Source organism: Sebastes fasciatus, chromosome 3 (assembly GCF_043250625.1).
Source record: "Sebastes fasciatus isolate fSebFas1 chromosome 3, fSebFas1.pri, whole genome shotgun sequence".
Lineage (NCBI taxonomy): Eukaryota > Metazoa > Chordata > Actinopteri > Perciformes > Sebastidae > Sebastes > Sebastes fasciatus.
Genome location: NC_133797.1, coordinates 3,461,652 through 3,489,481, shown reverse-complemented (window position 1 = coordinate 3,489,481; position 27,830 = coordinate 3,461,652). Strand labels below are relative to the sequence as shown.

General features: G+C 42.2%; 1 protein-coding gene across 5 annotated transcripts in view; it reads right to left on the bottom strand.

Annotated features, from left to right (window-relative positions):
* The window catches only part of kcnq5b (potassium voltage-gated channel, KQT-like subfamily, member 5b), a 160,504-nt gene that overhangs the window by 16,123 nt on the left and 116,551 nt on the right, over nt 1–27,830 (bottom strand). For 2 of the 5 annotated variants that reach the window (XM_074631035.1, XM_074631037.1), the window contains exons 3-11: nt 24,527–24,653; nt 21,412–21,587; nt 18,238–18,363; nt 15,601–15,711; nt 14,237–14,332; nt 13,153–13,247; nt 9,378–9,404; nt 4,695–4,751; nt 1,505–1,728 (exon numbers count right to left, since the gene is read on the bottom strand). In XM_074631035.1, coding sequence (XP_074487136.1) covers nt 1,505–1,728; nt 4,695–4,751; nt 9,378–9,404; nt 13,153–13,247; nt 14,237–14,332; nt 15,601–15,711; nt 18,238–18,363; nt 21,412–21,587; nt 24,527–24,653 — 1,039 coding nt within the window. Of the gene's footprint in view, nt 1–1,504; nt 1,729–4,694; nt 4,752–9,377; nt 9,405–13,152; nt 13,248–13,491; nt 13,581–14,236; nt 14,333–15,600; nt 15,712–18,237; nt 18,364–21,411; nt 21,588–24,526; nt 24,654–27,830 lie in introns of all 5 variants that reach the window. The other 3 variants (XM_074631036.1, XM_074631039.1, XM_074631040.1) reach the window with 2 other exon arrangements.

Here is a 27,830-nt window from a genome sequence, read left to right as displayed (position 1 = left end):
GCCGGCACTGCTACGCCGAAGGAAGTAAGTACAAACAGCCATTAGCATTCCTCCACTCAGCTGCCTGAATTAGCGGGCAAAACCAGTTCCGGTGGGCTGGATGGTCGGCCAATACAGCTCAATTAAATACATGTCGTGTTACTGGAGGGGTTCAGTTGTCTCATGCTTGGACTTAAAGGAATAGTTTGACATTTTTATTCACTTTCTTGTTGAGAGTGCAATGAGAGGATGGATATCACTCTCATTTCTGTTTGTTAAATATGAAGCTACAGCCAGAAAACAGTTAGCTTAGCATAAATCCTATTTATCCTATTAGACATTTGTGTGAAATTGTCATAATTAGCATATGAATTGTTGAGTTATGGCCAAAAACGTGGTCACAGCTTTGGCCATCAAATTCTAATCAGTTCATCTTTGTGGACATTTGAGCCAAATGGCACAGAGGCATAAAAATAGCACGTCTATACTGTAGCTCATCTCACTCATCTTCAACCGCTTATCCGGGGTCGGGTCGCGGGGGGCAACAGCTCCAGCAGGGGACCCCAAACTTTCCTTTCACGGGCCACATTAACCAGCTCTGACTGGGGGATCCCGAGGTGTTCTCTCCACCTCTCAAGATCTCCATCTAGTCCTGGGTCTTCCCCGTGGTCTCCTCCCAGCAGGTCGTGCCTAGGGAGGCGCCCAGGGGGCATCCTTACCAGATGCCCGAACCATCTCAACTGGCTCTTTTAACGCAAAGGAGTAGTGGCTCTACTCCGAGTCCCTCACGGATGACTGAGCTTCTCACCCTATCTCTAAGGGAGACGCCAGCCACCCTCCTGAGAAAACCCATTTCGGCCATTTGTACCCGCGATCTAGTTCTTTGGGTCATGACCCAGCCCTCATGACCATAGGTGAGAGTAGGAACGAAGATTGACCGGTAGATCTAGAGCTTTGCCTTCCGGCTCAGCTCTCTTTTCGTCACAACGGTGCGGTAAAGCGAATGCAATACCGCCCCCCCCCGCTGCTCCGATTCTCCGGCCAATCTCACGTTCCATAGTCCCCTCACTCGCGAACAAGACCCCGAGGTACTTGAACTCCTTCACTTGGGGTAAGGACTCATTCCCTACCCGGAGTAGGCAATCCATCGGTTTCCTGCTGAGAACCATGGCCTCAGATTTAGAGATGCTGATCCTCATCCCGGCCGCTACACACTCGGCTGCGAACCGATCCAGTGAGTGCTGGAGGTCACAGACCGATGATGCCAACAGGACCACATCATCTGCAAAAAGCAGCGATGAGATCCTCAGCACACCGAGCTGCAAACCCTCCTCCCCCCGACTATGCTTCGATATCCTTTCCATGAATATCACAAACAGGATTGGTGACAAAGATCAGCCCTGGCGGAGGCCAACCCCTACCAGAAACGAGTCTGATTTACTGCCGAAAAACCTAATACTGCTAATTAATCCAAAGCTGAGTTAGACCTCGCCTGGAGGTGGAATAATGGGACAGAGTCACTCACCATCAGTGGTGGAGCGCGACTGGCTCTTAAGGCGGAGTGAGGGTCTGAAGCGTGTGCGGTCGTTGAAGCTCCAGCTCTTCTGTACCTTGGCAGGGCTGGTGCCCTCAGCCCCAGCCTCAGCCACCGGAGACCGCCGCTCGTTCACCGAAGACGTCTGCCTGTTCTTGATGCTTTGACCTCGGGGGCTCGCCATCCTCACCCGGTCTTTGAAGCTCAACTTCTGACTGTAGAGTGAAATGGGGATGAGTGAACAGCGGTAGAGAGGGGGGGGGGAGTTGGAGCGAAGAGAAGAATAAGAAGGGAATGTTGTTGTGAAGAGGTGGAATGACAGATGGAGATATGTTAAGGATTTAAGTTTCAGGACGACAACATACATTTTCCAAGACTTTTGGCATAATGTTGTTCCTTTACATGCTCTTGTCATTTGTCATCATTCAGAACTTTATCTAGAGGGTGAAAGGCTGCAGGACAAGATGGAGGAAGACTAACATGCATCGCAGCATTGCAGCAGGTGCTTTACACAAAATGCAAGCTCAGGTTAGGTATGATGCTTCGACTGTGTGGTGGAGTTTGTGCCTTGATGTGTTCACATTTTTATCCACTATTAGCTACAGTCATTCTATATGACCAATTCATCAGCCTGTTGCTAATAGGTAGATTCAATGTCACATTATCATATTAAAGATCCCATATTGTAAAAAGTAAGATTTTTATATTAAAAAGCAGGTTTAAGTGATATATAAATACTGTTAAACTATCAAAACGCTCAATATATGGAGAAACACACACAGCTCGTATTCAGAAATTGCGCGTTTGAAACAAGCCGTTAGGATTTCTGTCCATTTGTGATGTCACGAATATACAATATTTAGACCATTATGCGGTTTTAAACGTCAACATTCTAAATGTGTCCCAGTTTATTTCCTGTTGCAGTGTATGTAAATAACATCAGCTGACAGGAAGTAAACATGGACCCAAACTGTTTCCTAGCAACGCAATTCCGTTGCAATTCCATTGCAATTCCATTGAAATGCACTAAAATGGAGCGTTTCAGACAGAGGGTAAATACAGGTATATTCAGGCAGACAGTATGAAGAAAAATAATGTGTTTTTTGAACATTACAGCATGTAAACACGTTCTATTAGAAACACAAAATACAAGTATGAACCTGAAAATGAGCACGATATGGGACCTTTAAATGGTTAAATGTTAAATGTTGTTACTTTCATTTGTGCTTATATTATAATACAACAAATCGCCATTTAAAGGTATAGGATTTATTGCACATACGTGTCATAAAACGGTGAGGTTATGGAAGAAAATAGATGAAACTTACTTGTGGAAAGGGGAAGGAACAGGTTGATGAGATGAAGAGAAAGTGAAGGGGTGGCTGAATCTGTGATTGTGCAGCTATAATGACTGCATGCAAAGGCAGTGCACAAGCGTCAGGCATGGCTCATTTAAAAGTGGAACCGTTTATTGGATTAAACATGAGTAGTTTCACATCAAAGGATAAGACTTGTAGCTACATTTTTCTTATTGTCAGCAAATCAAAGACCAAAACTGACGATGTTTTAGTGTGTCTTTCTCGCTTTTAAACCCTGCCTGTGGCAACAGCTGATTGGTTCCTAATCAAGAAGTAAATCTTTCAAAATGGGTCACAAATGTAGGTTTTGTTTTTTAAAAAGGGGCTCAGTAATTTCCTAAAACAGCTGGGCACTGTAGGTTTTATGAAACGATTCTCAAACAGGTGTAAGTGGTGCTTTTGTAGGGCACTACTTTCAGCTGCGGATGAATACACATTTGGTGTTCTAGTGAGATTTCACATCAGCAGGACAGCGTATGTGGGATTGAGTCAAAATAAACTGTGACCCTGTGTTAACCAGCATATGACATGCATAATAAAATTAATATTATTTTATATTACTATACTAATTATATTTACTGTTTTTCAACCGTATGCAATGTTATTGACTTTGAATCTTGCTTGCATAACGTTAGCTTTCCGGCTCATAGCTTGAGCGAAAGGGTTCTATGAGCTGAGGTGACTAGAAATATCTCCCGTTGTCAAGTCGAAGAGGTTCGTCCTATTTACTGGAGTAGTGACCAACGTTTCCATTGCATAAGAGCCTTATGGGATGGTGACAAAGAACGTATGTTGCCAACAAGTTAAAGTCAACTGTTCGTTCCATTGCAACATCAGCGCCCAGCAGCGCCCAGCAGCAAAGCTACCACCATTTTGGACTGAAAGTGACTATACCGCACACCAGTAAAACATCTGGCTAAATAGTGCCATACAATAGTAAAACAAAATTATTTCTATTCTATTGTAATATTCTACCGAAATGGCCTGTGTTGAACAATAAAATATTATGAATGTAATAAGTGTTTTCAGTCCACAATGGCGGCAGCGGCTCTCTTTGCTTCTATACTCTTTGATGGTAATGATCATGGATATAAAAGTGTTTTATATCTATGGTAATGATTATTTATGGTATCAGCATACCCTCAGGTGTTGCCAGGGAAACGGAGTTATGGCTTGTGAAAAACTTGAGATTTTGGTTGCAAAAAAATATATATATATTAATGGTCATAATTTTTTTTCTTTGGCAAGTGACCATGGTATTAGTGGGATAATGCCCCTTTGAGGTGTCCATAATCAGGAATTAATGGACATCATGGAGTGGATAATGGACATCATGTCGGGCATTATCCTTTACATGGAAAACAATGGAGCTCTATGGCACGGAGGAGTAAGACATATCAGGCACTGGCTATACGCAGCAATCCTAGTAGCTGAGATGTAACACCAGGAGCTGCGTGAAGAAAAAAATGATGGTGATCTATGAAGTAAAATGATTTTGATCCCTCTACAGTCAGGAAAAAGCTAACAGATGTTCATTATTTCACAGGATCTGCTACTGACAATGTATCATGGTACAAATATTCTGTGAGCAAATGTAGTTAAAACCAACATCACAACAGGCAGAAGTAGCGCATTGCTCAGGCAAAGATCAAACAAAGGCAGATAGTGTATTACTATGAAGGCGACTGATGTCTCCCTGCAATATTGAATCCCTCTGCCCTCTCTGAGGCTGCACAGCCTCCTACAGATACCCATGCACCAAGAATTAGTCAGCATTCCCAAATAAAACGTCATGTAACAGGGGAGCAGAGACCGCTGTGTACCTATGTTTCCGAGTGGTACGCCTCCTCAGTAGCTTCTGTTTATTACTATGAATTTTACTAAAAAAAACCAAGGGGAGATAGACATACGGTGATGTGTTACATGATGCGGAAACAGAGGAGAGAAAATATTTACCTCTGAATGTTTTGTGAAGTGAAACAGAGAGCTTCCTTTACCCTTATTTCCCCTTGCCCTTTTTAATTTGACCCTTGTGCCTCTTACTACAGTACTACTATCTTGTTTCAAGCTGCATTAAAGGGACTGTTTGTAACTTCTTACACGTATAAATCATTGCGGGTCGGTGTCCCATGCGCGGTTGGCTACGCTGTTCAGACTCAGACTCCAACACAAACTACACGGAAGCACCAAAACCGCAAAGTTCTACCTAGTGAAGCCCGTCTGTTAAACAGTGTTGGCCGCGGTCGGAGGACGCGGGGGAGACCGTGGCTTTGGTCTCCAGGGCCGGAGTCTCTGCTGTACTCTGCTCCTCTGCTTGCCTTCACTCACACACCGCACTCGTTCTCGCCTGCTCCACCTCACGTGGATGTGCGCACACTCCACATTGCGGAAGAGTTAGTTTAGCTCTGAGAATATCTAGTGAATGTACAGTGGACGTTTGTGCAGAAATAAATGCTGCAGTTCCTCCAGACCAACAGAGGTTTCCCGTGTCTTGTGAAGTGACGGGGCTCCGCAGAGAGAAACGTTATCGCCTCCGACCAAAGCTCTGGTGTCTCCTCTGTTCCCTCCGGCCGCGGTCGGGAGGCTGAGGCAGGAAAAGCCAACACTAGGATCAGCATTGATTCATGGAGAGACCTTCGTCTGGTCAGCTAACATTACTGCCAAGCAGCTGAAATATAGAGTGATATTGTGCTTTTAGCTGACGTGTGTCGCCTCACTGTTTTGAGCGATGCTCGTTCATGTCTATGTAGAGCGAGCACAAGCGCGAGCAACAGGACGCTGACTTTCGCTGACTTAGCGGCCACAGGTGTCGCTGTTAACAAGACATTTCTGATTCTTACAAACAGTCCCTTTAATGAATTAAATGCCTGACATGTAAATGTAATGATCCTTTGTAAGACTATGTTTTAAAGGCTACAAAGTATAAAGTAATATAGTTATACAGAGTTTCTGTTTCCGCTTCAATTTGTCTACCGCTGACATTTAGAAACAGCAGTACGGAGGCAATTGAGCTTAGTAGAGGAAAATGAACATCTACAGCCCCATTTGAAAGAGGCTGCAATTTGGTGACTCACGCACTTCATGCCGATATCCCCCATTTAACTATGTTAATTCGGCTGGGCCATGGCAACAAGTGCTTGAGTCACCAGTGCGAGGCCAGTAACCTTTAGACAGACACTTGTGGGTTCACCGAGGGAATTAAGATGCAGACCTTTGTTCTTATTCTTCATGTAATTTTTTTTGTCCTGTATCTGTTTTATCACTGCACTTCAGTGATATATTACTTTGAAGATTAATAAATAAATGTAGCTGATAAATAAAGTGAGGCAGCTCCAGTTTGGACTGTACCGTGTGGCTTTTAATTTCTTCTCCAGCTCTGCAGTGGAGATGTAAATAGAGTCGGGGGGTTTGCAAAAACAACAAAAAAACATAGGTGGAGGTTGGAGCTCTCCTGCCACGTTCTTAAGACATGCTCAAGATTGCGTGGGATGAATTTTGCTCTTGCCCGTGTGCAGCCGAGGCTGATTCTCTAAAAATTTCAATCTGCTTAATTTGGTTATTTACTTTTTTGCATTCTTTGGCTTCCTCTGCAATGTGGTATAGTTCATATATTACAGCGGACTCAAGGGAGAAAACAGCACAGCTGCATTCAGATGGCTGTGGTGGTTTACAGGCAAACGTCTACTCAGTGTTTCATAACTGCAAACACAACATATTACATCACTCAGCCCTCGCTGCCCTGCATGCTGTCCTCCCCTTTGTGATTCTAAAAATGCAATCGCTAAAATACCACCATCAGGATATCATTAGAACATTTTGGCAACACGAAGACAGACTCAAACAAAATATAAATTCTTATAAGAGTATAATAGATACCTGAGGCAAGAGGTGGTTAACAAATACGTGCATGTGAGTGACTGCTTGTGTTTGAGAGCCTCAGCATATGTGTGTGTGTGTGTGTGTGTGTGTGTGTGTGTGTGTGTGTGTGTGTGTTTTTTGAAGAGGAGAACAAGTAATAAAAAAGAAAGATAGATGATGGCACCGAACGGAAAGATAAAACAATGAGTCATACAGAGTGCTAGTGTAAAGGTCGCTATCAGAGGGTCTACATTTCATCAGCCACAGCCTTTAACACCTCCTAACTTTACTCTCTCTCTGTGCCAGTACAGTTCACACAGAAGTGGAGCAACAGGAGCAAAAGGGGTCATCTGGTTTATAATGCTTGTCCTCCATATAGGGGCTGGATATTGTTAGAAACACCTTGATACTAGTGGCGATATGATAGTTTTGGTACAGATAGCAAAAATGTTTTTTCTGATACCTTGCTATCTTCCTTTAAAAGGGACTCTATGTAAGAATCAGAAATTGCTTGTCAACAGCAACACCTGTGGCCGTTAAGTCAACGAAAGTCAGCGTGCTGTTGCTCTACATAGACATGAACGAGCATCGCTCAAAACAGTGAGGCGACACACGTCAGCTAAAACCACAATATCACTCTATATTTCAGCTGCTTGGCAGTAATGTTAGCTGACCAGACGGAGGTCTCTCCATGAATCAATGCTGATCCTAGTGTTGGCTTTTCCTGCTTCAGCCTCGTGGTCAGAAGGAACAGGGGAAACACCGCAGCAGAGCCTCGTCTATTCACTCAGCAGCAGGAAATGACACGGGAAACCTCTGTTGGTCTGGAGGAGCTGCAGCAGTTATTTCTGCACAAACTTCCACTGTACATTCACTAGATATTCTCAGAGCTAAACTAACTCTTCTGCAGTGTGGAGTGTGCGCGCATCCACGTGAGAGGTGGAACGAGAGAGCGAGTGAGAACGAGCGTGGTGTGTGAGTGAAGGCAGGCAGAGGAGCAGAGTACAGCAGAGACTCCGGCCCTGGAGACCAAAGCTACGGTCTCCTCTGTGTCTTCTGACCGCGGTCGGGAGGCTGAAGCAGGAAGAGTTAACACTGTTTAACAGACGGGCTTCACTAAATATAATTTTGCAGTTTTGGTGCTTCCGTGTTGGAGTCTGAGTCTGAACAGCGTAGCCACATGAGAGCGCGCATGGGACACCGACCCGCAATGATTTATACGTGTAAGAAGTTACAAACAGTCCCTTTAGCACTGCGCTATTAAGTTAATTTCTATATTAACGATGGAAAAAATGACAATGTGTAATGTTAAAGTGGTCACTCTTAACAAAGAGTTATCATCCAAATTCTGCAGTTCTTCCTCTGCAGCATTTTTTGGCTCATTGTTTGGGTTTTACAGGCCGCAACTTTACCTTTTTGGTTCGCTCTCACTGCTCTCATCAACCTCAACCGCGTCTGAGAAGTGAAGCCAATGCTGAAGTGCCTTAAACCTGCATTCTTTCTAATAGCCAGCAAAAAGAAGTCTGATTCTATAGAAGTCTATGAGAAAATGAGCCTACTTCTCACTTGATTTATTACCTCAGTAAACATTGTAAACATGAGTTTATGGTCTCAATCGCTATTTTCAAGTCTTCTTCAATACAGCATGATGTTCATTTAGTAAATTATGGTCCCATTTAGAGTCAACTAGACCATAAAGCAGGGGATGCTTTAGGGCGTGGCTACCTTGTGATTGACAGGTCGCTACCACGGTGTTGTCCGGTCTGGGTGTTGTCCGTGTTTTCATCTGAGAACTTTAATTCTTTCACAGTGTGTTTTCAGTTCATGAAAGTTTATTGTAACATTTTGATCACCTGAAATGTCTCATTCAGCGTTCGGCTGTACTTAGCTCCACCCTCTTGTGTCACTTCTGGTTGCAAGAAAACAACATGGCAACGGCTAAAATGCCAAATTTGAGGCTTCAAAATGGCAGTCCACTAACCAATGGGTGACATCACGGTGACTACATCCACTTTTTATATACAGTCTACAGTTAAAACCCACTGTGAACCGCCTGCCCAGCAACAAACAGCAGACCGACAAAATTAGCAACTATGGTGAACATAGCAGCTTTAAATGAGCCATTTAGCCCCTCAGGAGCTGGTGGAGACAAGACCAGAGCTACAAACAGAGACAATATTGGACTTACATTTCCGAGTTTGCCAGAAATACAACTAAATGAATGCTAGTGTTGCTCCAAGTCTGCTGGACATGTAAATAGCCAACTGTTTGCTAACACTTTCACCCAAACTTTTTAAGGTGATAATATGTCAATGTTGTGTTTACAGCCTGTTGCACTGCCCCCTAGTGGCCACAAAAATCCACATATGCATTTTAAGGAATATAAACACGTTTTTCTACAAAATCCTTTCCTTTGTTGAGAAGCCAAACTTCTCAAATGTTAAGTATTTTTATACAAAAGCAGCCATACAAGACCTTTGCTTAAAATTGAAACAAAAAAATATTTAAGGAACTATCTAGAAATTCAAAACAACTTTTTGTTCTTGTCAGTTTTTCATAGTCAGTCCCAAAAAAAGTAGGTTTGATACCCAGCCCTATCTAAGCTAAATGAAGACACCGACATTTTAAGTGAAACAGCAGTTACAAACCTTGTGGTCGACTCTCCCTGCTCCTTCCTGGAGATGACAGATGAGAAGAAGAAGAAAAAAATATATTAGAACGCATCTTTTCATAATACTTCAGTGTCACTTGTGCTTAAAGGACCATACCAGTACCTTTGAATGCTTTAGCCTGATTATTACAAATCACAAAGACTTTACATTACAGCTAAGCATGTTGCAAACCATGCTGCTGTGTTTCAGAAATCTGAATGCATTTTTTTCCTATTGGCTTCCAATTATTTTTACAATCTATTAGCAGACTCTTGAAACTTAATTTAGTAATGTAACACTGTAATTTGATTGGCTATTTGCCAAGTACCGTTGTCATCATCTGCTCGTGGTTGACAGAAGTCAGTATTTCTTTTAGGAATATAATAACTTCTCCATGAATGATTGGTTATCTTCTACAGCACAGATTGGAAAGTCTGCCTTTTGAAGAAAAACTTGACATTAAACGCCTCGGTGTCCACCGGCGGCAGGATATTGTGACATCTAACTTGATGTTCACGGCAATGGATCACACAACCCAAGTTTCAGGAGTCTGCTGCTTTTTACTAGGGATGCACCGATACCATTTTTTTTCAGACCGAGTACGAGTACAAATACTTACATTTGGGTACTCGCCAATACCGAGTACCGATACGAGTACTTCTCTGTGCCAAAAGACCCTCGTTAACAGCTAGCTGGAGGGCCTGAGCGACACACGGCAGGGTGGGGAGTCCCGCATACGAGGCGGTGCGTCGCGACCTTGTCTAGGTCGGCTTGGAAAGGCTCGGGGCGAAGGTGGCTTGCGGCCGCAGCTTTATAGCGCTCCCCGCCCACACCTCGCCCCGGGCTCCCTGCTCCCGGTGCGACTGTCGACCGGGGCGGACTGTCCTCAGTGTAACCCAACCGCGTCGTGCCGCGGCCCACGTAAAAGGCGGCAGGGGTCTGTGGCGATGTCGACAACCCACCCGACCCGTCTTGAAACACAGACTAAGGAGTGTAACGCACGCGCGAGTCAGAGGGTGCAAGCAAAACCCTATGGCGCAATGAAAGTGAGGGCCGGTGCATGCCGGCTGAGGTGGGATCCCGGCCCAGTGGGGCCGGGATCACCAACGGCCTGTCTCGCCCGCACCGTCGGGGAGGTGGATTGTGAGGACTCGAAAGATGGTGACGAGAGGTTAACGTCGGTTAACGGTGCCGTTGTATCGGAGCCGTTTTGCGACTACGAGTACATGGGCACAGTATCGGACCCGATACCCGTATCGGTGCATCCCTACTTTTCAGTAACAAGAGTTGCAATTTATTTTTATACTGTACAGAAATTGATCGAATTCAATGGATGCGTGGTGAAAAAAATGTTATGGCCTGCATTCAAAAAATTGTGGGCAAAATTTCGAGGTATACATGATTTGTAGTTCAGGAGCTAAAACCTGCAAACACACTGGTATGGTTCACTACGTCAGCATGGCAGAAAGATTTTTGTATTACAGTAAGTGACATTCCAGGGAAATAGACCTTAACAAACAGGCTCACTACAAACATGCAGGTTAATGCAGATTATCCAGGCAATCTAAGGAAGCACTATAGCAATAAGAGACGGTGACTGAGTGACTGAAGATCTGTTCACTTAATCACTTGGAGCAGTGCCTTTGCAATCAGAGGTTGTGTTTTGTACAGTTGGTTATGACTGTATAACTACTACTATATGCCTTGCAGATGGTTTTCACAATATTTCCAGGCTCCATAGAGGGGTTTCTGAGGAACGTGATTGTGACATGTGTGCACACACACACACACACACTAGGGGGTAGAAAACAAACTGGAACGAGTGCTTAATTTGTGCTTGGTTAATTTTTTGCACCATAAACTGCTTGAATTACAAAAATAGTGGTTGGAAAATGTTCAATATCCAAAGAAGGAACCCCCTCAGTTAGCTGAGAGTACAGAAAACAGCAGGAAAGTTCATACAGTACATGCTGATTAATAATACAGCTAGCGTTACTTTTTTTAATGCTTTTCTGCTTTTAACCTGTGCTGACGGTTGATGGTTTGTGGCAGGGAATAATTCATCCCTCACTAATTGCAAGAGCTAACTTTGTGTATTCTGGGTTTGTGTTATTACTGCTACTAGCCAGTGGTGGAAAGCAACAAAGTACATCTTCTCAAGTACTTTACTTAAGTATGTGTGGTACTTGTATTTCCATTTCCATTTCGTGCTACTTTCTACTTCTACTCCACTACATCTCAGAGGGAAATATTGTCCTTTTTACTCACTTTAGTTACTTTGCAGATTAATAATACAAAATATAATCAACTAATGAATAATGTTGTAATATTAGATTAAGATGACATTTTATTGATCTCTAGGGTAAATTAACCAGCACTATATAAAGTAATTAAAATAAGCTCCACCTTTACCAGCTGCAACATTGAAGTGATGAACAAATAAAATATCCCCAAAATATCCAAAAAATATCCAAAAAATATTACTTAAATATCCAAAAACATGTTAAAAATATTTCAAAAATAATATTAGTAAAATAGGAGAAAAATATTAGCAAAGTATCAGACAAAGAATTGTAAAATATTTAAAATAATATCAATAAAATATCCCAAAAATATCAGTAAAATATCCCCAAAATATTAGTAAAATATCAGAAAAATAAGAATAAATTAGCAGACAAAAATGCTTAAAATATTATTAAATAGCAGAAAAATATTAAAACAATTATCAGACAAAAAATTGTAAAATATTCACATTATATATATTATTCTGCATAATGAGTACTTTTATTTTTGGTACTTTAAGTTTATTTTGATGCTAATACTTTTGTACTTTAACTCATTTATGATTTTGAATGCAGGACTTTTACTTGTAGCAGAGCATTTCTACAATGTGAGTACTTCCTCCACCTCTGCTACTTGCTGTGTCATGTTGCATGTTGGCTAGCTAGTGCTGACAGATGTGTATCAAATTGAGGCGTATAGTTAAAAAAGCTTTGGAAATGGAATCTTACTGTTTTCTTGCAAGTTGCTGTATTACTAAATAGTGAACATGACATCATGGCAACAGGTTTTATACCCCCCTGCTGTGTGCTATAGTGCAAAACCCGTCTATAGTGATCCATACGGGATTTTTGTATATACACGTAGATATGTCTGCTATCAAAGCCACTGACAGACTGAAGTATATGCACTGTACCTCTAAATTACTCAGGGTATCAGTGCTCAATTTAAAGAGACTGAAGTGCGCAAATTCAAAAAAGCTTTACTGGCTCATTGAGGTCATAATTACCGTCACAAATAGATACTGAGATAATGCTAAAGTGTTGCCTCAGACCCTCAAAGTGACATCGGTTAAAGTCCCCGGCCCATTGAGCACTCAACTGACTTTAGTCAAATAGAGAGAGCCTGACTCAGTGCGAATGGATAAAATGTTAATTTATATAATAGCAGCAGAAATGAAGGGTTGCTTAGAGATGTCTTAGAAGTTTTGTTGTTAATTCAAGCTGAGATTAACGGAGCCTGGAAATGATCTTGATGGCTGTGAACCATGTTCTCATAAGAAAAAGAAAATTAGAAAATCAGGGCATAAATATGTCTAATAAAGAGATCAACACAGATACATTAAACAATGAGACAGAACAAAAAACAAAGTGAAAAGGGTTGAATCATTTTAAAAAAATAACTTAAATTGTACAGAATCGAAGTACAGGAAGAGATGGCTTGAGTGGCACAGACACCAAATACAGACACCAGCTGCCATAGTTGTACCTACTTTGTAGGGCTGCAGGTATGTAACGCCTTCAAGTGAGGCTTCCAGGTAGCAATGGAAACCGAGTTCTCATCAGCCGCATAACTACGCCAAACACACTGCATGCAGAATACACAAAACCAGGAAGAAGAACAAAGTACAAAGAGAAACAAAAAGATAAATGGGAAGGATAAAAACAAAAGTAAATACAACAAAAACAAAGGTAGAGGAGGGAGTCAGAAGGAAGAGGATGAGGAGGATGAGGAGAATAGAAAACAAATCAAAAAAGCTGATTAGTGAAAACCCAAAAAACACGTATGTCACACTTCTGCGGCTGCGCAGAGGTCAGGCATGGATACATGCCTGTGGGAAGGCAGGAGGCTCTCATAATGCCGCCAAGTGGCGTCCAGGTAGGGCCTGGTGCTGTCGGTGGTGTAATAACGCCACGCAGCCTGGTACAACATGGGGACGGTACAGGATGAAGAGGAGGAGGAGGAGACGAGAGGAGGTGGAGGTCAGGAAGGGGGGAGGTGGGAACATAAGATGGAAGAGATAGATGGGAGGGGGAGGCCAAAGAGGAAGAAAATGGAGAAGCATGTGGGAGGAAAGTAGGTGAGAGAGCAGAAGAAGAGAAGGAAGCATACAGAGAAATATATGAGGAGGACAACGTGAGGTCAGCACCAATAAAAGTCAGGGTCAAACAAAAGGCTTGTGTGAAGACCAGGTTGGAAAAAAAGAAGGAAATGTGTGAAGCAGACAAGAGGGGGAGTCTGGAAGGTGCATAAAACCTCCCAGAGATGAGAGAGCTTACTGCAAAGTGTGAGTGAACAGAGTGGGACAGAGTGAAGCTACATGCTATGTGCTTTTTATTGGGCAGTTTCAGGGTTTCATAGATTCCACGGAGGAAAAAGAGAAACTGGAGAACGATAAAATCATTTAAACACATTTTATATTTCATTCTGTTCACTTAGATGCTAGGGTGTATTTTTTTTTTTTTTTTTTTTAAATAACAGCAACAATACATAATAACAATGTTTTTGTTTCCCAGCCCCAAAAACAGTAATGTGTGTGTGAGAGAAACAGAAAGAGAGCAGGCAGTCTGCTTTACCTGGATGAGGTAGGCGGCCGGGTTTCTCCTCTTCTCAAAGTGCTTCTGTCTGTGCTGCTCCTGGACCTTCAGGGCAAAGCCTGAGCCCAGAATACCCTGGTGTGATATTAACAGGATTGTGCGTGTTTACACCAAAGACTCTCAAGTATCATTGAGCTGCTAAGAAACTATACATCACTAATGAGAACGTGTGGCTGCATGAAAAATGACAGGGTCAATATAGAGGCACGGTCCCGCCCCTTCCGGTGGACCACCATGGGACCATTTTGGCAAAAATATGAACGGTAGTCAACGGAGAGAAAGACAAATCATTTTTTGATCCCATTTGAATTGCGCCATGAATAACACAGAGGATGTTTGTCATTTAAAAAAATAATTTTGCAAGTCAAGAAAGTCTCAGTTTGTTGTAAAACTGTTGAAATGTGTCATGTCATCTTCAACCGCTCCAGCAGGGCACCCCAAACTTCCCCTTTCCCGGGCTCCATTAACCAGTTCTGACTGGGGGATCCCGAGGCATTCCCAGGCCAGTGTGGAGATATAATCTCTCCACCTAGTCCTGGGTCTTCCCCGTGGTCTCCTCCCAGCTGGTCGTGCCTGGAACACCTCCCAAGGGAGGCGCCCAGGGGGCATCCGTACTAGATACCCGAACCACCTCAACTGGCTCCTTTCGACGCAAAGGAGCAAGGACTCTACTCCGAGTCCCTCACGGATGACTGAGCTTCTCACACTATCTCTAAGGGAGACGCCAGCCACCCTCCTGAGGAAACCCCTTTCAGCCACTGTTGAAATATAACACGTGAAAATATGTAGTTAGAAAGACGACACACCCGTCTCTCTCTCTCTCTCACTTAAGCTACGATGCCTGTGTGTTTCGGACTAGGATGAACTCACACCAGCAACGGGTCTCGCTCGTTCTTTCTCTTCCCGGCTGATAAAAAGACTAGGCGTCGCTGGATAAAACACATCAGGTGAGATAACGTTTCATTTGTGCATGGAACATAGCTACGTTAGCTACCTAGCTAGTGTGGGTGACAAACTTACGACCTGTGACTTTCTTGACTTGCAAAATTATCTTTTAAATTGACAAACATCATATGTGTGATTCATGGCGTAATTCAAACAAGATAAAAAACATATTTGTCTCTCGCCGTTGACTACCGTTCATATTTTTTTTTAAAATAAGGTCCCCCCCAAATTCAAATGTGTCTAACTTTGACTACATAATATCAGTATGCAGATGCAGCTACGTGTAAATAACATGCAGCCAGTTAAACACAAGCTGATCGGTCAGAATAACTCTGAAAAATCTGCATGATCTCTGACACACAAAAAAGAAAGGATCTATTTGAAGAATACAGACTTACAGCTGGCAAGGCAAAGAAGGAGATGCCCAGGAGGGCAAACCCTGCGGACAGCATCCGTCCTGTCCATGTCTTTGGTGTCTTGTCCCCATAACCAATGGTTGTCAGGGTGATCTGTGAAAACAAATGACTTATTATCAGGTCCTGAGTGATGCTCATATACTGTATGTATATATATATATATATATAAATATCATCTCAGGGAATAATTTCTTTGATAAAAGAGCAAGTTCCCATAAAACAGCTGACAGGAGGTTGTTTCTTGAAAGACATGTTGCTTTTTGGTACCATTTTCTAATTAGACACCATCTTTGGCTTTTTAGCTCGCTCTTTATTATCAACCCATTAACATTCACTCATACACATTTATACTTGTAACATTTATTTGAAGGATTTTTTCACAACAAGTTGTCATTAAAGGCTTAATGTATCAATAAAGCATTGCTAAATTATTTATTATTAACATTAGAAAGCCTTAATGTATTAAGCCTTATAAGGGCACCTTATTAAAAAGTCGTTCCACTTGTCATTTTTCATTGCTTTGTGCAGCAAAATCATTGCTTTATTATTGAGGTGGTAACAAAGGTTTCCATAGTATTTATTTATCTTCTGTGGCAGACTTGAATTAAAATGCATCTGCTGGTTACACAGCATGTATCTAAGTGGGTTGAAGTTGATGTGTCAGTATTTTTTTAATTACTCAAATAATTTATGATTAGTCGGACCAACCTCACATTTTCAGTATTTGCCTTCTTTGGCTACTTTGAGTTACATGTCTCTTGGTGTGAATAACTGTATTATATTTGCATGTGCTTTTCATTTGCATACTGCTTGCAATGATGCCTTAAGGCAGAGCAGTCTGAGCGATCAGACCTGTGTGGAGCGAGCCGGTACAGCACGGCCTTGGTTCCGACAACGATGATAAAAAAGCCTGTGGGTGAAATGTTTGTTGTGCCTAAAAAGGTTTTTGATGCACAGTGTGTGTGTTCTTGTTGTCCATTATGTGTGAAGACCTACTTAAGTCTATCAGAAATGATCTGTGAGGACACAATGAGAGGCCATTTTGCGAAAATTACACCTCCGACTGACTGCATTGAACCAAAGACAGTTGGTAAAAGAAGGAGCCAAGGAATTAGGTTTTAATGAAAGAAGAAACAGTTGATTGTGATAATGATTCAAAGTGATGGAGGTACTTAGCACATCAAAATATGAAGAGAGCTAATTCAGTTTGTGAAATAGTCACAAAATGTAATGTATTGATTCGTGTACGTAAACATGAATTTCACTTCTTTTTTTCGTGATGGTCAGCAAGAAATCACTTCGTATGTAATCAACATAATTGTGAACCGGAAAGTATAGCGAGCGACGAAAGCCGTGCAGGGAGGAGGTCGGGATGGATGGATGGGTCAAAAAGCACAGGACTTTCGACCAGGTGATCATGTCCCGTGTGAAACCACAAGTCAAAGTTGATATATTTGTTACGTAACTGCCGTACTTAAATTACAGCCCTTCTGGAGTTATTTAAACTCAAACTGCATTCTTTTCCTAAAACAAAGTATTTTTTTTAACGTAACTTCCGAAACTAAGTTACGTCACTTCCGGTGTTATTTAAACTCAAACCGCGATCTTTTCATAAAACTAACTAAGTATTTTTTTAAACGTATCTTCCGAACTAAGTTACGCCACTTCCGGTGTTATTTAAACTCAAACCGCGATCTTTTCCTAAACCTAACTAAGTGGTTTTGTTGCCTAACCCTAACTAAGTCGATCTATTCCTAAACCTAACTGAATAGTTTTATTTGGAAAGGACTGGAGCGGAAATTGACACGTGCGTCACATGTTGATGGACATTCGTAGGAAAATACACAAAAAATATGTTGTTGAAAGTCGTGCTGAGCGTCACGCAAAAAAAAGGGAAATTTGTGTCTATGTACACGAATCAAATAGATTAAATTTCGTGACGATTTCAGAAAACTGCCGTGAGACTGTGTTGACTATTCACGTGTGTTCAGCAGTCTGAAAAAGGAGCATTTAATGCAGTTCACTGTTTAATGAGAGGAGCAAATGAACCTGGCTGTGAACTGGAATTGGTACTACTTGAAAAACTCCTTGCTTGCCTTTGGTACTCTGTTTGTCTGTCTGTTTTTCTCCGTCACTCTATCTATACATACATCCATCTATCTATCTCTCTGTTTTGGCAGACTCATCAGTCTGGATTATCTTTCATTCAGGCTTTGATTGCCTCGCATGACAAAAGGCGGCGGCAGCCATTCGGTATCATGAGTTTTTGAGCCGGTATGAAAATGGTGGTTAATGGAGCCATGCGGGGCTAATGTTTATAGAGGAGCTGTCAATGCTCGAGGCAATGACAAACCCAACAGGAGAAAAAATATTAGCGACACATTTATGTGAAGAGGTAACAGCTCCGACTCCTAAGAAGTGTAACTTTGAGATCTCCTGTTGCCGAAGAAACCAGACCGTGACTGCGAAGAGAAATCAATTGGAGAAATCCAACAGATAGCTACATGTATTAGAGGTGGAATGAAAACTTGTCTGGCAGCTATTAAAAATCATCATTTCCATGATGAGTTTTTACTGAATCCTGGGAAGCAGAGCTACAGATATCACATCCAAACTCACCGTGCCCCACCACAAAGCATCAGCGTAGGTAGCAAACTCCTTGTTGAATTTATTTTCCACAAGGTAGACGAGGAACGAAGAGAAGATGAGAACCAAGAAGCCGATGTACCAGGCGGTTACCAGCTCCTGCAGGCAGAGGTCAAAACTGACTTTCAGAGAGTAATCATGCAAAAAAGAGAATTTTGTTAATGCACAACCACTTTGTCATATGAACAGTTGATCAACCTAAAATCGGCTTTTCTATGAACTTAGAGGTCAAAACATTCTACGTAATAGACTGACTGGGTAGTGACAGTTATGATCCTTTATTGAATCAGTTTTTCAAATCTGCATCAATCATTGCAGATTATTTTGTAGCATGCAGGTGCTGTCTCTTCTGCTTTTACAGTACGGTGAGAGCCTTTCATAGAAATACCAAATACAAAAGTGCACAAGAGCAGGTACACATGTTGTTAGGGTTATCAGGCTGGCACATCCCAGCATTTTTCATCTAATGAATGCAGTGAACTCGGATAACTCTCGGTTTAACGGTGCGTTCACACCAAGCGCGAAGCAAACGTTTTGCAAGGCACACCTACATACAAAGTCAATGCAAAGAGGAGAATAGACACCAATTCGAGCCGGGCGATGCAGATGTATTCGCAGGAGTTGAAATACTTCAACTCAAGCAAAAAATATGTGTAACGCTGTGTCGCAAAAGATTATCAGCGTTGAGATTCTCCTCCTGTCGTCACTGTCGTCAGTGACATTGTTGAATCAGAAATATATATATATATTTATTTTTTTATATATATAAAAATATTGTAGCTGTCTGTGGTCACCCAGAGCTCTATGATAGTACATCATATCTGTACAGAGATCGGACCAAACTCTGTATAGAAATGTATGAGTATAAACCCCAGACTAGGGATGCACCGATACCAATACCAATATCAGGTATCGGGTCCGATACTGTGCTCATGTACCCGTACTCGCAAAACGGCTCCATTACAACGGCACCAATACCACTTTACATCAGCGTGACGTTAACCTCTCGTCACCATCTTTCGGGTCGTACTGCACGCGCTCACCCTCCACCTCCCCGACGGTGAGGGCGAGACGGGCTGGTGGTGCGCCCGACCCCGCGGGGAAGGGATCCCATTTCATTGCGCCACGGGGTTTTGCTTGCACCCTTAGGCTCCTTGGTCCATGTTTCAAGACGGGTCGGGTGGGTTGCAGACATCGTCGCAGACCCCTGGCACCTTTACTTGGGCCGAGCCCCGCCCTGGGGGCACGACACGGTTGGGGCACACTGAGGACAGTCCGCCCCGGTGACGCTTTGGCCACGGCCCCGGGAAGCACCTTCACCCCGAGCCTTTCCAAGCCGACCTAGAGCCGGCCGCGGCGCACCGCTCCGTATGCGGGACTCCCCAGCCTGCCGTGTGTCGCTCACACCCTCCAGCTGGCTGTTAACGAGGGTCTTTTGGCACAGAGAAGTACTCGTATCGGTACTCGGTATCGGCGAGTACCCAAATGTAAGTACTTGTACTTGTACTCGGTCTCAAAAAAGTAGTATCGGTGCATCCCTAGTTGTTGGTATCTATAGAGACAAGCCCCTTCTCCTCTCCATTTTCCTCTCCCTTCTCCTAATGAACACAACTGATACCGGCAGTCCAACTCGCATGAGTGTGAATGTGACTTTAGGCCTGTGCATAACTCTACACTACCAAACTGCTCAGCGCTTCGCATAACATTTACTGTAAATGCCCAGCTCTATTGTTTTTGATATTGGTACTCCTCACTGCTGTAGCTGACGTTGATCGCTGGCCGCTCGCTACCACCGATCTGTAAGCTGAAAACGCACCAACCGCCAGCTCAGCCTCCACCTTTATGTCAATCGATTTTACCCGCTGCTGCTATATCTGCTCTTTCTGCTGCTCACAGCAATTAACTAGCCAGTGTATGCTGTTACCGAAACACATCCTCTGCTACAGCATTCCTCCCTTCTGTATGTTATTTGATTCTAAAATGTTTAGCAACTATTTTCTGCAGAAGAAATAGTCCCTTTGAAAACTGTATGCACACCACTAATTAAATTCTGTTCACCCACATTGGAGGTCTAGCAAATATCTCAGAGAAAGATAGAGATAGAGAAAACTATCTGCAACTGGCTGCATGATTGGTTGTTTCAGGTATTTTTTTCCACTCAGAATGCACTAGAAACAATGGCCGGAATCTTCCATAAATCATCTACTGTGGCCCAAAAACCCTTTCAGAAAAGCCCTTACTAAACACACTCGCTTCCATGCACAGTTTTACATCATTTGACCCTCTCATTTAAATGTTCAGAGTTCAGTTTGAATGTGAAGCTTCGCTAGAAATCAAAGAAGAACTATGTCCGCAACAATGACCTGTCCCGGCTTCTGCATCTATGGGGGTCAAACTGATCTAAGAGAGAGGTCTGTATACAGAAGTTGGTGGATTTGTGTGGGTTGATCGAGGTGGAGCACAGAGAGACGAGAGGGGGTCGAGGTGAGAAAGGCGAGAAATTGCCTGAAAAGAGTAAATCAGAGAGTAACAGCTCTAAATATTTCAAGATCAACACTGAGTCGAATACTTCAAGTTCTAAAACTCTAAAACTAACTTCTATATTACGTTGTATAACATTTGGTAATTAAATGTAAACGATTGAATTGAACACTATATGAATGCTTTTATGCATTGAATCTGACCAGGTAATTAACAGCTTTCCTAAAGAAAGAAAGTTGATATGGATATACTCTAATGTATATAGAAAATAAGTTTGTTTTTATAATGAGTTGAAAATCCCATTTACACATATGAGGGTGGCGGGGGGGACAAAATATTAGAAACACCTTTACAATACACCAGCATTTTTGGTCTTGTATTTTTCAATAGCGAAAATTCAAGGGCAGCCCTAGATACAACCCAGACTATATACAGGCCTCTGTACAATGAACATGATGATGATGCATTAAACTGGGCATGCTTACTCTAATTTCATGACAATACTCATTATGTACTATATCTGGGGCAGTATGCCAGTGGTGTAGTGAGTTCAGGAAATCACACTGGAGCTAACCACGTTCCAAGAGATCTTGTTCTATAGCTAACAACAACAACAACAACAACAACAAGTGTGTGTTTATTGGCCATTCATCTGTGGCCGCCCACCTTGCTGTGTGCGTAGACCACAGAGCCCAGCAGCTTCCAGGTACCTCCTCTTCGGTCCATTCGTACCATGCGTAGGATCTGCAGGAAACGCAGGCTCCGCAGCACAGAGGTGGCGAAGATGTTTCCTTGGCTCCCCGCCGACACCACCGCCACCGATGCTATCAGCACTATGATGTCTGCAGGGCAGAGAAGAAAACACACACAAAGGACAACTATAACTCGTTATGACTCAAACCTGAAAACTAAATACAGCATATCTGGCATCATGTTCATTGGTTTGAATCTTATAAATTTCCTAGTATATTTAAATGATTGGAAATAATTCCCTTGACCATGGCTTCCTTTAATATGCTGTGTGATTTTGTAAAAGTATGACTTAAAGCTCTCTCTCTGCAATTTGTATTTTATACTTATGCCCCAAGGGAATGCTTGTTTTCCCATCTTTGTGTTCGTGTCGTTCATTATGCCCCCGCGCCGGCGACAGCCTTGGTTGGAGGCATCATTCATCATTCAAGTCAGCTGAGTTCATCACATTTGAGCATTGTCTCAAATGGTGATTTATTTAAGACTTTTGTGATGCAAAAGCAATATTTGTATCACCCAAGTCCTGGGAAACAACAGTGATTCCACCCAAGATGAATAGATTACCCATATATGCTTATGCACATGAGAACAAAAAGAAAGACTTGTCACAGGAGCAGAAAAGTAAAGATAGCTAAAAAAGTGCAACCTAAAGGTATAATCTCTACCTAAAGTATATCTTACTAATGTTGATCTTAAAGGTCCCATATTGTGAAAAATACGATTTTCATGTCTTTTATATTATAAAGCAGGTTTAAGTGCTTTATAAATACTGTGAAAGTATCAAAGCGCTCAATATACAGAGAAATACACACAGCCCGTTTTCAGAAATTGTGCGTTTGAAACAAGCCGTTTTTGGTCCATTTCTGTCCATTTGTGATGTCACAAATATACAATATTTAGACCATTACACAGTTTTAAACATAAACATTCTAAATGTGTCCCAGTTTATTTCCTGATGCAGTGTATGTTAATGACATTAGCTGACAGGAAGTAAACATGGACCCAAACTGTTGCCAGGCAACGGAATTCTGTTGCAATTCCGTTGAAATGCACTAAAACTGAGCTTTTCATACAGAGGGTAAATACAGGTATATTCAGACAGACAGAATGAGGAAAATAAAAGTTTTTTTGAACATTACAGCATGTAAACATGTTCTAGTAGAAACCCAAAATACAAGTATGAACCTGAAAATGAGCACGATATGGGACCTTTAATGTGAAACTGGCCCTTTAAACAGAAAGGCAGGATGGCTCAGCCGAGCCTGGAGGTCAGGATATCTGGGACTGGCTTGACGTCTATCATGTTGCTGCAATAACAGCATCTCGCTGTTGTCACCTCACTCTCGCCCCTCACTGTGGCAAATTATCCCAACAAAGGCTCCATATGACTGGAGCTGACATAATCTGCCACGGGCATCAACAGTACAATAATGTACTGTGCACTCTTCTTATATACACTATATGTTTGCATCGCAAGTCGCCTGGCTACCACAGCGATATTGCTGTGGACATAAACAGGACAGAGGGGAAGAAGTCTAAAGCACCATTCCATGAGGAATATATTTCCACGCACAGTATATCTGAAATTATCCAGATCTCTACACTGCCTGTCACTGAGGTTCCAACGTCTACGGGTTTCACATTTGTTTCTCATTTCATTTCCATGTTGGCGTGTGAAACTAGATAACCCTTGAGCAGTGTTATCTAGTTCACACTGTGCAAGAGGTTCTCCCTCATATAGGACCATCCCGTGAGCTCCCGTCCTTCCGCCGAACTCGTTTTTTGAGAGAAAATGCTGACCAAAGAGCGTCTAATGGCTTCCCTTATAAACTATGAACCAGTTCACCCATATTGGGGAGAGGGAAAAGGGGACAAGTCAGCAGCAGCACCATGAAAAATACATTAATCACACCCAGGAGGTCAGAGTCTCTGCGGGTTCACTCCTTTTGAAGGTGCAGAGAGAAAAAACGGGAGGGAAGTGATTGACAGAAGGTTAATTTGAGTATCAGTGTGTGCGTTGTGGTGTGGTGAGAATTATTGGAGAACAGAATAATGCAACTCATTAGCGGCACTTCCTTGAAAAGCAACTCAACCTTAAATCCACTTTATTGAGTTAGTAAATACATTTACATCACTTTATTACACTAGCTATTGTTTCTGGTCCCATTTCATAGCGTTCATGGGAACAGAAGTTGTCATTTTTAACAAACCTACATATTCACATTGTTGTTGTGATTTTATACAAAACTCCCACAATCCCCTTCTTGTATGCATGTTAAATTTGATGACATCACACAGTGTGAAGGGTCACAGTCATGGGGTTTCTCTTTGTAAGGAAGCAAGAAGACAGAGAAAGGTATATGTCAGTGATGGGACTGATCATCATATATGTACCTGTATCACCTCCATCTATCTCTCTACTGCTCAGGTCTGCTGAGTTCAACTCAGTTTCTCTTTCATTTTCTCACTTTATTCCATTAAGTCTCTCATTAGTTCAGGGCTCTGTTTCACACTCCCCCATCCTCTCTCCCTTCCTTTGTCTTTGCACTTTTGTTTTATCTCATATTCCCTCAGCGCTGGCAAACTACAGCACCCGCTACAAAGTGTGACGATGGGAGCTCACGGCACCCTGCGTGACCTCTAAGCCCTGCTCTCCCTCCCCCGAGCACCCTACTGTAGTTTCCAAGAAGGAGCAGAGAGATCCATGTCTAAACAGTGGAAAGAATATCATGCAACCTCATTACGTAAATGCTCTCTGCTCTTATGAGCTCTGACCACAACTGTAAATGACACGAGCACACTATGGTCAATAGCGTGCTGTGGAACCGTGCTTACGTCTAACATCAGACTGCGTTCACAGGGAGCACAACTGGGGTCCACTAGAGGGCAAGTAGAAGGCAACTGAAAGGTGAAACGAGGAAGGAGAGGAAATGGTACTGCTGCTGGAGAAGATTAGTTCTTTGGGGGGGGAATTATCCTTGTCAGTTTCCACAAAAGACACTCAACAAAAAGGTGTGCTCCAACAACTCACCTATGACGCAGAAAGGCTTCCTGGCAAAGCGGAGTCTTCCCTGCCATCCTCTGTAGCGACAGCAGCATCCTGACGACCAGACACGGACGATGTACTCCAACCCAAACACCACAATCATCACAAACTCCTGTTGAAAAACAAAGACACAGTCGTTCTTTTGGCAGTGTGTTAATGACGGTAACAGAAGATACTAATGTGGTTTTCCAGGCATTATACTGTATATGCAACCAATTGGACTGTTATCAGGCCATTAAATAAGCATTATCAGTCACTATAAGCACCATAGATGTGGGTCATTAGGGGCCTACTACACCTACTTGTTGTAGTGTAACTTAAAAGTAACACGTTCTAACATGTTGTAAAACTGAACACGTTTTGAACACAAACAAAAAGGCTTTCTTAGGTTTAGGCATCAAAACTAAAACTTCTTTAGGTTTAGGCAACAAAACAACTGTTATGTTTAGGCAATAAATCTACAACTTATTTAGGTTTAGGCAAAAAACAGGTTTAGGCAACAAAACGACAACTTAGTTATGTTTGGGTAACAAAACTACAACTTCTTTAGGTTTAGGCAAAAAAACTACAGCTTTTTTAGGTTTAGGCAACAAAACTAAAACTTCTTTAGGTTTAGGCAACAAAACAACTGTTAGGTTTAGGCAATAAATCTACAACTTCTTAAGATTTAGGCAAAAAACAAGTTTAGGCAACAAAACTACAACTTCTTTAGGTTTAGGCAACAAAACTACAACTTTAGGTTTAGGCAACAAAACTACAACTTCTTTAGGTTTAGGCAATACAATCACAACTTCTTTAGGTTTAGGCAACAAAACTACAACTTCTTTAGGTTTAGGCAACAAAACTATAACTACATCAGGTTTAGGCAACAAACCTACAACTTATTTAGGTTTAGGCAACAAAAAACTACAACTTCTTTGGGTTTAGGCAACAAAACTATAACTTCTTTAGGTTTAGGCAACAAAACTACAACGTCTCTAGGTTTAGGCAACAAAAAACTAACACTTCTTTAGGTTTAGGCAACACTATTACAACTTATTTAGGTCTAGGCAACAAAAAACTACAACTGCTTTGGGTTTAGTCAACAAAAAACTACAACTTCTTTAGGTTTAAGCAACAAAATTAAAACTTCTTTAGGTTGAGGCAAAAAAAAAACTTAGTTAAGTTTAGGGAAAAACATTGTGTTTTGGGTTAATATACCTATGAACACAAAGACAATTGTACGTTGTTGGCTTCACACGGTCTCCTGGGTGAAAACCCTGTGTTTTATGTCCCATCCATCTTTTTGTCCCCGACCTTCACCCTTTATGGAGTTTAACACCATCTGTACTACAGCACCTGACGTCCGCTTCTGCTCCTGTCATAATTACTACGGTCGCTAGAGGTCGCTGTCGTGTTTGTTTATACCTTCTTTCAGTGATCTGTCATGTGAATAGATGATAAAACCGACTAGTGGGCAATGCATAGTAGGCCCCTATTGACCCACATCTATGGAACTTATAGCGACTGATAACGCCTAGTCATTGCTTGTAAGTGTAAATTACAAATACATCCTCCCATGTTGTTATTACATATCATTAATGCAATGTTTTTGTCATTAAAATGCATGCCAGGTTGACAAAGTGCTGTATCTGGTAATGACTGTGGACAGGCCGTCTGTTAATGCACACACATTGATTCAGCTCACCATTACATAACAACAGTGCAATTTGTTAAATGGAATTACTGCTGCAGGTGCAATCGTGTGCAGTAAGGGCTCAACTTTAAAAAAAAGCGACCTCTCTTTTCAGTTAGAGGCTTTTGAAAAACATCTTGAGTCATACAAAGAGTCTTTTCAAAAGCATCTTTGCTCTTGTGCCCACCAGTAGCTCCTTTTGTCCTTCCTGTCTTTCTTTCTGAGGGTAACTTGGAACTCCATTTAGTGTTATTAGCACTCAAGGTAAGTAAAGTTTCTAGTTTGAGGACAAACACTTAAACAAATGAACCACTGATGTAGAAGTCTAGGTCTGCTCTCTATTATAGAGGAGGTATTCTTCGTAATCCCAATTCAGTACTTAACATCTTGCCTCTAAACTGTTGAATCACAATTAGCATGAATCACTCTGCTCAGGTTTACTATCTATACTTTCCTCTATTTTCTACTTCAGTACATGAACTTCAGGCCTTTGGCTACTTGTCTGTTGAGGACACCGTGGTCACGTCTAGTCTACAATTAAAACTTACACATGGTGGGTATTTACAGGCTGATATCAGTCATTTTAGACTCATTTTACTACCTTTAGGCCAAAAAAGAAAGAAAGAAACAAGTAAAGCATTCAGTATTTCCCCAACAAAATTGTATTGCAGAGTGGAGAAGACTTAGAAAAAGCATTTAGACCTTTGTGTCGGCAAATATGTTTTTTACAGAAAATATAGATGTACAGTATAGATGGATAGATGGATAGATGGATAGATAGATAGATAGATAGATAGATAGATAGATAGAGGGAACATGTAGATATTACCTTCTTTACTTTCTGGGTTTCCTCTATCAGCCTGTAGACTGCTTTTAATGCAAAGAATGCTGGCCAAATTTTTTCCGGGAGAATCCAACAATTGTGACGTCATGTGAGCTTGCGATTGCCTTTATTTTCAGCTCCGCTACAGGGCTAACAGCGTGCAACCACAGCTAACGTTCGGTTAGAAATGGAGTCCCCTAACGCCAACAAACCACCAGCCCCCCCACCACAACTCAGACTCCAACACAAACTCCCGCCAGTCTTGCAAAACAGGAATGTGACTGACGTCGGAGGAAAACTAGTGTTGTGGGAGTGTGTGTGCACGTGGGAAGTGAGTGGTGAAGCAAGAGAGAAAGAGCAGCAGCGTGTGTGTGAGATAACGAGCGAGCAGCGGAGCAGAAGAGAGTTAGTTTAGCTCTGAGAATATCTAGGGAATGTTCAGTGGAAGTTTCCTGCTGCTGAGTGGAGTGACGGGGATTAAACTCTGGAGCGAGTAACGTTGGCGACTCCGGTCCAGGAGACCAAAACTACGGTGTCTCCCCTGTTCCTTCTGACCACAGACGGGAGGCTGAAGCAGGAAAAGTTAACACTAGGATCAACATCGGCCGGTCCTTCGATTCATGGAGAGACCTTCGTCTGGTCAGCTAACATTACTGCCCAGCATGTGATATATAGAGTGATATTGTGCTTATAGCTGTTAATGTTGCTAACGTTAATCAACATCATGTCTGATAATCACGTTCAGTCTCGTGTGTGTCACTTCACTGATTTTGACCGATGCTCGCTCATGT